The sequence below is a fragment of the Spea bombifrons genome, chromosome 11 (assembly GCF_027358695.1).
Source record: "Spea bombifrons isolate aSpeBom1 chromosome 11, aSpeBom1.2.pri, whole genome shotgun sequence".
NCBI lineage: Eukaryota > Metazoa > Chordata > Amphibia > Anura > Pelobatidae > Spea > Spea bombifrons.
Window position 1 is genome coordinate 38,188,367 of NC_071097.1, and position 9,386 is coordinate 38,197,752.

At 42.4% G+C, this 9,386-nt stretch overlaps 1 protein-coding gene across 1 annotated transcript in view; it reads right to left on the minus strand.

Annotated features, from left to right (window-relative positions):
• Positions 1-2,939: 2,939 nt before the first annotated feature.
• KCNK18 (potassium two pore domain channel subfamily K member 18) overlaps positions 2,940-9,386 on the minus strand; it is a 7,235-nt gene continuing 788 nt past the window's right edge. The window contains exons 2-3 of the mRNA XM_053450027.1: positions 4,298-4,444; positions 2,940-3,886 (exon numbers count right to left, since the gene is read on the minus strand). Coding sequence (XP_053306002.1) covers positions 3,081-3,886; positions 4,298-4,444 — 953 coding nt within the window. The 3' untranslated portion in view covers positions 2,940-3,080. The remainder of the gene's footprint in view (positions 3,887-4,297; positions 4,445-9,386) is intronic.

Below are 9,386 nucleotides of genomic sequence, written 5' to 3' on the forward strand. Positions count from 1 at the left end.
AGCTTGAATGCGGATTCCCTGAAATCTTAGGATCTGCACCCGTTGGCGAAAGCCGCAAGCTTATCTCTCATGGGCCAGAAATATCAACCGGAAAGCAGTTGGGTTAACCCTTAACTAGACTGATCATTCGACTTCTGGGTAACAGAAGTAATAGAGTTTTCTAGTACTTCATGAGAAACGAAAGATGCCTGTCTGGTTGGCGATACGGGAGCTACAGGTGCCAACGTGCATTTTACTGAAAAGACCCAAATGTCTGTAACCCCAAACACAGAAGAAAGGTAATGGAATTAAAACAATAAAAGTGTTAGCGCTTCAGGAGCAATTGATTAACACAAAGCTTTCAGGTGATAGGAAGCTCGCCACCTGCTGGCTGTGAGTTGTAATTACAATCGTTATGGATAAAGTCGGCTGGAACGTAGGTAGACGATTGGGTCTTTTCACTGAGAAGTTGAGTGGTCAGTCATGCTAAGGGTTAATTCTGCTGACCAGTCGCATTCTCTCTCATGCTAACGTATGCGAAACAACTTGCAGATTGACTGAAATGGGATTGGCTTTGCGAGGGCTTCTGAGTGGCTGTCCCTTTTAGTGGGTTCCAGGTGAGGCCATGTGGATTCGATGTGAGGGGTTGGCCGCTAGTATACACGAACGCTCCTGCGCAGCCGGCAGTCATTTTAGAAGATTAGAAGAGGTTCATTTTTCTCTTTTGCTTCATTTTTGATCTCATGTTAGCTCCTGGGCACCAAGCAGGGCTGCCCCCGCTCCTCACCTGTAAGTGTGACCACAGGGCGGTCGCGCAGGTATTTGGGCTCCAGAATGAAACTGGGGTTAAGAAACATGAGCAGAATTGTTAAAGCCCATTTATCTTTAACATTCATGAACACGTTGGCTGGAATAATTTACCAGACGTAGCAGATATAATAAATAAGAGAGGAAATGAATAAACAGACCGTGTGATTTTACACAAAAGATACAAATTTCAAGCACTTCCAGTTTCTTTATTTTCACCGACTGAACCTGCAGCACTTTAGGGCTCAGCAGGGGATTTACGGGCGTCCATGCAGCCGATTTCCCAGCCGCTATGTTTGGTTGTGTATTTAGTAAATAATGCCCCATATCCTCGTCTTCGACCCAAAACACCCATAATCTATATGTAGAACAAATCTGCTTAGGACAAATACATACATTTAAGTTTTTCATTCAAAGCTATTTATTCCGTGAATTGTTATTTAATTGGCTATTGGTGTAAATCTCCCACATGACAATATAAGGGATTATAAAATGTTCTATAGAATGCAAACCTTCCCCTGCGCAGCGATCCGCTTCCCTGCCGCGCAATGCATAGAACGGACAACGAAGAGCGCTTTCTCGCTTGGCGCCTCGATAAAGACGGATATATCTGCAACATGCAACGCGTGACTCCTCGGTCAGATGTAAAGCATCTCAACGGCAGCCAATAATAATACTAATAGTAATAATGAGAATAATAATAATACTAATAATAATGAAAATACTACTACTACTACTAATAATAATAATGAGAATAATAATAATACTCTTACTACTACTAATAATAATAAGAATAATAATAATGAGAATACTACTACTACTAATAATAATGATAATAATAATAATACTCTTACTACTACTAATAATAATGATAATAATAATACTAATAATAATGATAATAATAATAATGATAATAATAATAATACTAATAATAATGAAAATACTACTACTACTACTAATAATAATGAGAATAATAATAATACTCTTACTACTAATGAGAATAATAATAATAATGAGAATACTACTACTAATAATAATAATGATAATAATAATAATACTCTTACTACTAATAATAATAATTAGAATAATAATAATAATAATGAGAATACTACTACTAATAATAATAATGAGAATAATAATACTCTTACTACTAATAATAATAATGAGAATAATAATAATAATGAGAATACTACTACTAATAATAATAATGAGAATAATAATAATAATACTCTTACTACTACTACTACTAATAATACTCTTACTACTACTACTACTAATAATAATACTAATAATAATGAAAATAATACTACTACTACTAATAATAATAATAATAATGAGAATAATAATAATACTCTTACTACTACTAATAATAATGAGAATAATAATAATAATGAGAATACTACTACTAATAATAATGAGAATAATAATACTCTTACTACTACTAATAATAATGAGAATAATAATACTAATAATAATGAGAATAATAATAATAATGATAATAATAATAATACTCTTACTACTACTAATAATAATGATAATAATAATAATACTCTTACTACTACTAATAATAATGAGAATAATAATAATACTATTAATAATGAGAATAATAATGATAATAATAATAATACTCTTACTACTAATAATAATAATGAGAATAATAATAATACTATTAATAATGAGAATAATACTACTACTACTACTAATAATAATGAGAATAATAATAATAATACTCTTACTACTGCTAATAATGATGATAATAATAATGAGAATAATACTACTACTACTAATAATAATGAGAATAATAATAATACTCTTACTACTACTAATAATGAAAATAATAATACTAATAATAATAAGAATAATAATACTACTACTAATAATAATAATGAGAATAATAATAATACTCTTACTACTAATAATACTACTACTAATAATAATTCATGAGAATAATAATAATGAGAACAATAATACTACTACATCTCACAATAATAATAATAGTGAGAATAATAATAATACTCTTACTACTAATAATACTACTACTAATAACCATTAATGAGAATAATAATAATAATGAGAATAGATTCTCTGACCCCTGGGTCATCCAGGCATAACTCGCACGGACAGACAGATTAAGTTTTTCACAACTACTACTGGGGAGGAATAGTTCCATTTGATGCCATTCTTGTGGCATACGAGGCGATGACCCATCTCACAAACACCCCAGTGTAGGCCGGCAGTCTGTTCAAGGCGTTCCCCAGGGAAGAAATGACTACTTTTGCCATTTCTCTGTGGAATCATTTCTGACCGTGGCTGATGCAAGCCATGCAATGCTTATACAAGCAGACCATGCGGTTCTGTAAGAGTTTAAAGGCCATGGTCATGATGGCCATTCCGACCACGATATAAACGGAGAGCAGCAGGAAGTAGTTGGGATGCTGGGGGATGACGTCACCAAAGCCAATGGTAGTCAAGGTGATGAAGCAGAAGTAAAAGGCATCCAACGTCGTCCATTCTTTTTCCCACAAAGGAAGGACCAAGGCCCCGAACATGATGTACGTCATCAACACGAGGGCGATGAGCGAGATGGGCACATCCAGCTGCTCCAGTTCCGCCCCGAGCTTATCCAAGTCCTTAATGGCGGAGTCGCCCGCCGACGCCTGCTCTAGTTGGGGGCAGGAAAGCGATTTCTGGAAACTGCTGCATTTTAACTGTTCTCTCTCGAAATGCTCTTTGATAATAATCTGTTCAAAAATATTAATGTTCCGCATCTGCTGGTATTTTGTCTTCACCGCGGCTTCTTTCTTTAAAACATCGGTGAGGTTCAAAGGCTCCTTCATGGACACTCGGCTGTCCAGCGTGGACTCTAAGCTTGACTTTCCGGAACAGCTTTTCCTGGAGAGTAACGCAGACACCTTGGACTCCGGTTTGGAACAGAACCCGCTCCAGAACGTGATTCCGTTTTTATAAGCCGAAGACAGGAGGCCGGCCAGAATATCCCCCAGGTCGGTTAAAAGCAGCAGCATTAGAGGAATTCCAAACGTGGCGTAGATGATGCAAGCGATTTTCCCGTTCCTTGTGTCCGGATATAGGTGGCCGTACCCTGTACACAAAATGGCGGACAAATTAGCGGAAAAACAACAAACAGAAGAAATCATTGATTAACGATAAGCGGTGGCTCTGAGGAAGGAAGGCTCTTTGTCTATTTGGTGAAGAGAGTAAAGTTTTACCTATTTATATAACATTTTGTGTTGGGCCTGGTCCGTTTGGGGAGTCTTGTTTGCTGCTGATCCTGACAAAACTGGAGAGTTAAAGGCCAGGAAGGAGGAAAAAAGTATAAATTGTACACGTTTTATCTCAATTGGTTTGTTTTTTTGGAACACCTCTTGCCACATGTTCGTAAATACCTGGGTTTGACCCGAATCCTCCAGCTCTTGACAGGCCCCCTGCTCCCCGCGCGTTTCCCCTTTAAATGGGGTGTTCATGTCTGAATCATGTCCAGGCGATCACTTACCGACCGTCGTGAACACCGTGCAGCAGAAGAAAAGAGATGTGAGGAAATTCCACTCGAGTCCCGGCTGCTTCAGCCATTCCACTTTAACCTTATGAGAGATCAGATCGCGCGTGGAGTTCAGAAACTCATCCTTCTGTAACGCTTCACCTGGAAGAAGAAAACCGCGTCGGGGTCTGAATTCTCACCGGACACGACGGAGGCGATTACACAGCGCTGGGGGTTATATTACTGTATACAGCGCTGGGGGTTATATTACTGTATACAGCGCTGGGGGTTATATTACTGTATACAGCGCTGGGGGTTATATTACTGTATACAGCGCTGGGGGTTATATTACTGTATACAGCGCTGGGGGTTATATTACTGTATACAGCGCTGGGGGTTATATTACTGTATACAGCGCTGGGGGTTATATTACTGTATACAGCGCTGGGGGTTATATTACTGTATACAGTGCTGGGGGGTTATATTACTGTATACAGCACCCCGGGGTTATATTACTGTATACAGCGCTGGGGGGTTATATTACTGTATACAGCGCTGGGGGTTATATTACTGTATACACTGCTGGGGGTTATATTACTGTATACAGCGCTGGGGGTTATATTACTGTATACAGCGCTGGGGGTATATTACTGTATACAGTGCTGGGGGGTTATATTACTGTATACAGCGCCCCGGGGTTATATTACTGTATACAGTGCTGGGGGGTTATATTACTGTATACAGCACTGGGGGTTATATTACTGTATACAGCGCTGGGGGTTATATTACTGTATTCAGCGCTGGGGAGTTATATTACTGTATTCAGCGCTGGGGTTATATTACTGTATACAGCGCTGGCGGGTAATTACAGTATACAGCGCTGGGGGGTTATATTATTGTATACAGTGCTGGGGGTTATATTACTGTATACAGTGCTGGGGGGTTATATTACTGTATACAGCACTGGGGGGTTATATTACTGTATACAGCGCTGGGGGTTATAATACTGTATACAGCGCTGGGGTTATTACTGTATACAGCACTGGGGGTTATATTACTGTTTACAGCGCTGGGGTTATATTACTGTATACAGCGCTGGGGGGTTATATTACTGTATTCAGCGCTGGGGGGTTATATTACTGTATTCAGCGCTGGGGTTATATTACTGTATACCGTGCTGGGGGGGGTTATATTACTGTATTCAGCGCTGGGGTTATATTACTGTATACAGCGCTGGGGGTTATATTACTGTATACAGCGCTGGGGGTTATATTACTGTATTCAGCGTTGGGGGGTTATATTACTGTATACAGCACTGGGGGTTATATTACTGTATACAGCGCTGGGGGTTATATTACTGTATACAGCGCTGGGGAGTATATTACTGTATACAGCGCTGGGGGTTATATTACTGTATTCAGCGTTGGGGGGTTATATTACTGTATTCAGCGCTGGGGTTATATTACTGTATTCAGCGTTGGGGGGTTATATTACTGTATTCAGTGCTGGGGGGTTATATTACTGTATACAGCGCCCCGGGGTTATATTACTGTATACAGTGCTGGGGGGTTATATTACTGTATACAGCACTGGGGGTTATATTACTGTATACAGCGCTGGGGGTTATATTACTGTATTCAGCGCTGGGGAGTTATATTACTGTATTCAGCGCTGGGGTTATATTACTGTATACAGCGCTGGCGGGTAATTACAGTATACAGCGCTGGGGGGTTATATTATTGTATACAGTGCTGGGGGGTTATATTACTGTATACAGCACTGGGGGGTTATATTACTGTATACAGCGCTGGGGGTTATAATACTGTATACAGCGCTGGGGTTATTACTGTATACAGCACTGGGGGTTATATTACTGTTTACAGCGCTGGGGTTATATTACTGTATACAGCGCTGGGGGTTATATTACTGTATTCAGCGCTGGGGGTTATATTACTGTATTCAGCGCTGGGGGCTATATTACTGTATTCAGCGCTGGGGTTATATTACTGTATACCGTGCTGGGGGGGGGTTATATTACTGTATTCAGCGCTGGGGTTATATTACTGTATACAGCGCTGGGGGTTATATTACTGTATACAGCGCTGGGGGTTATATTACTGTATTCAGCGTTGGGGGGTTATATTACTGTATACAGCACTGGGGGTTATATTACTGTATACACCGCTGGGGGTTATATTACTGTATACAGCACTGGGGGTTATATTACTGTATACAGCGCTGGGGGTTATATTACTGTATTCAGCGTTGGGGGGTTATATTACTGTATACAGCGCTTGGGGGTTATATTACTGTATTCAGCGTTGGGGGTTATATTACTGTATACAGTGCTGGGGGTTATATTACTGTATTCAGCGTTGGGGGTTATATTACTGTATACAGCACTGGGGGTTATATTACTGTATACAGCGCTGGGGTTATATTACTGTATACAGCACTGGGGGTTATATTACTGTATATAGCGCTGGGGGGTTATATTACTGTATTCAGCGTTGGGGGGTTATATTACTGTATTCAGCGCTGGGGTTATATTACTGTATTCAGCGTTGGGGGGTTATATTACTGTATTCAGCGCTGGGGTTATATTACTGTATATAGCACTGGCGGGTAATTACAGTATACAGCAGAAAGTTTTGCTCGTTGCTGGAAGTTATGGGATAATAATTCTCCTGTCTTTAATAAAATCATTATTCAATGAATGCTTATTAGTACAAAACGTAACCCCTTGTGCCCCAGGCTTAGAGGCGACAGACGAAGGTGAATAACTTATTTGGTTTATTACAACGTGGTGTCTGGGATTTTTACACAAATGTTTATATCATCCCGTATATATATATATATATATATATATATATATATATATATAAGGCCATATCACATGACTTGGTCATACCAGGACCAGGACTGGATTATACCATGTATTATATCACGTATTATTATTTGTTGAGTTCTATAGCGCTATCATATTCCGTAGCTTTGTATGTGTGAGGCCCCACCGTTGCCGTAGTTACAGGTTATGTCCCCCCACGGGTCTCCTTCTACCTGGGGAGAGATGAGCAGTGATACATGGGGTGGATTTAGCCTGCAAAGGTGCTTGGAGTGGGATGGACCTGGGTGGGGAGTGGGTGGAGTCAGAGTGATGACACGCGCCCGCGGAGGTGCAGTAATTGGCTCTGATTCCCGGCTGATTTGGCTCATTCAGTGTAAGTTGTGCTCCATCAGCCATTAGTTGAAGGCTGGGAGCCATTAGCCGAGTCAGCAGAGTTAGGCGCTTCCTCACTCAGAGCCGCCGAGCACTCAAAGAGCTGCTCATTAACCTAACGTGACGGCCGACCTGATCAGCCCTCTTTACTAATTTATTCCCCAGCGGAGCTTTACCGGGGAATTCCTTTACTGTGTCTGCCTGTCCTACTCCACCAGAGGTCTAGTGCAGGTATCTACTACCCTTTCTGCAAAGTAGAATTTATCCCTCAGTCTCCCTCTCTGTAACTTTAAATTATGGCCTCTACTTCTTGTACTTTCTGTGTCTTTTTATTAAAATGCTCCCCTCTTGGACTTTATTTAATCCCTTGATATAGTTGACGCTTTCCATTTACCCCCCCCAGCAATTAAGGTGCAATTAGTGTTTGTAAGTCCTCCCCAGCATGCATTGTTGGCCACGCCATTTAATGGCCTTAAATTATTTATCTCTTTCTGGACCCGTTTCCCGATAATCAATAAAGTGAAAGCTGCTGAAAGCGAGTTGCGGGACCCCCCCTCCTCCTATAGCGTTACATATATTGTGCAGCATATACTAAATCCATAATACGGGGCGTGTGTCAGTGTGTCGCCCCGCGTATTGTGCATATAGTTCTTAGCGTGTGTCGCATTGTGTGCAGAAAGCAATCTGTTCTATGAACACTGTGTATAGTGACAGGAGACCCGTCCCGTGTATAGTGACAGGAGACCCGTCCCGTGTATAGTGACAGGAGACCCGTCCCGCGTATAGTGACAGACCCGTCCCGCGTATAGTGACAGAAACCCGTCCCGTGTATAGTGACAGGAGACCCGTCCCGCGTATAGTGACAGGAGACCCGTCCCGCGTATAGTGACAGACCCGTCCCCTGTATAGTGACAGACCCGTCCCGCGTATAGTGACAGAGACCCGTCCCGTGTATAGTGACAGACCCGTCCCGTGTATAGTGACAGGAGTCCGGTGTATAGTGACAGAGACCCGTCCCGCGTATTGTGACAGACCCGTCCCGCGTATAGTGACAGGAGACCCGTCCCGCGTATAGTGACAGGAGACCCGTCCCGCGTATAGTGACAGGAGTCCCGTGTATAGTGACAGGAGACCCGTCCCGCGTATAGTGACAGGAGACCCGTCCCGCGTATAGTGACAGGAGACCCGTCGCGCGTATAGTGACAGGAGATCCGTCCCGCGTATAGTGACAGGAGACCCGTCCCGCGTATAGTGACAGAGACCCGTCCCGTGTATAGTGACAGACCCGTCCCGCGTATAGTGACAGAGACCCGTCCCGCGTATAGTGACAGACCCGTCCCGTGTATAGTGACAGAGACCCGTCACGTGTATAGTGACAGAGACCCGTCCCGCGTATAGTGACAGAGACCCGTCCCGCGTATAGTGACAGACCCGTCCCGCGTATAGTGACAGACCCGTCCCGCGTATAGTGACAGAGACCCGTCCCGCGTATAGTGACAGACCCGTCGCGTGTATAGTGACAGAGACCCGTCCCGTGTATAGTGACAGAGACCCGTCCCGCGTATAGTGACAGACCCGTCCCGTGTATAGTGACAGAGACCCGTCCCGTGTATAGTGACAGAGACCCGTCCCGTGTATAGTGACAGACCCATCCCGTGTATAGTGACAGAGACCCGTCCCGTGTATAGTGACAGGAGTCCCGTGTATAGTGACAGAGACCCGTCCCGTGTATAGTGACAGAGACCCGTCCCGTGTATAGTGACAGGAGACCCGTTCCGTGTATAGTGACAGACCCGTCCCGTGTATAGTGACAGACCCGTCCCGTGTATAGTGACAGAGACCCGTCCCGTGTATAGTGACAGACCCGTCCCGTGTATAGTGACA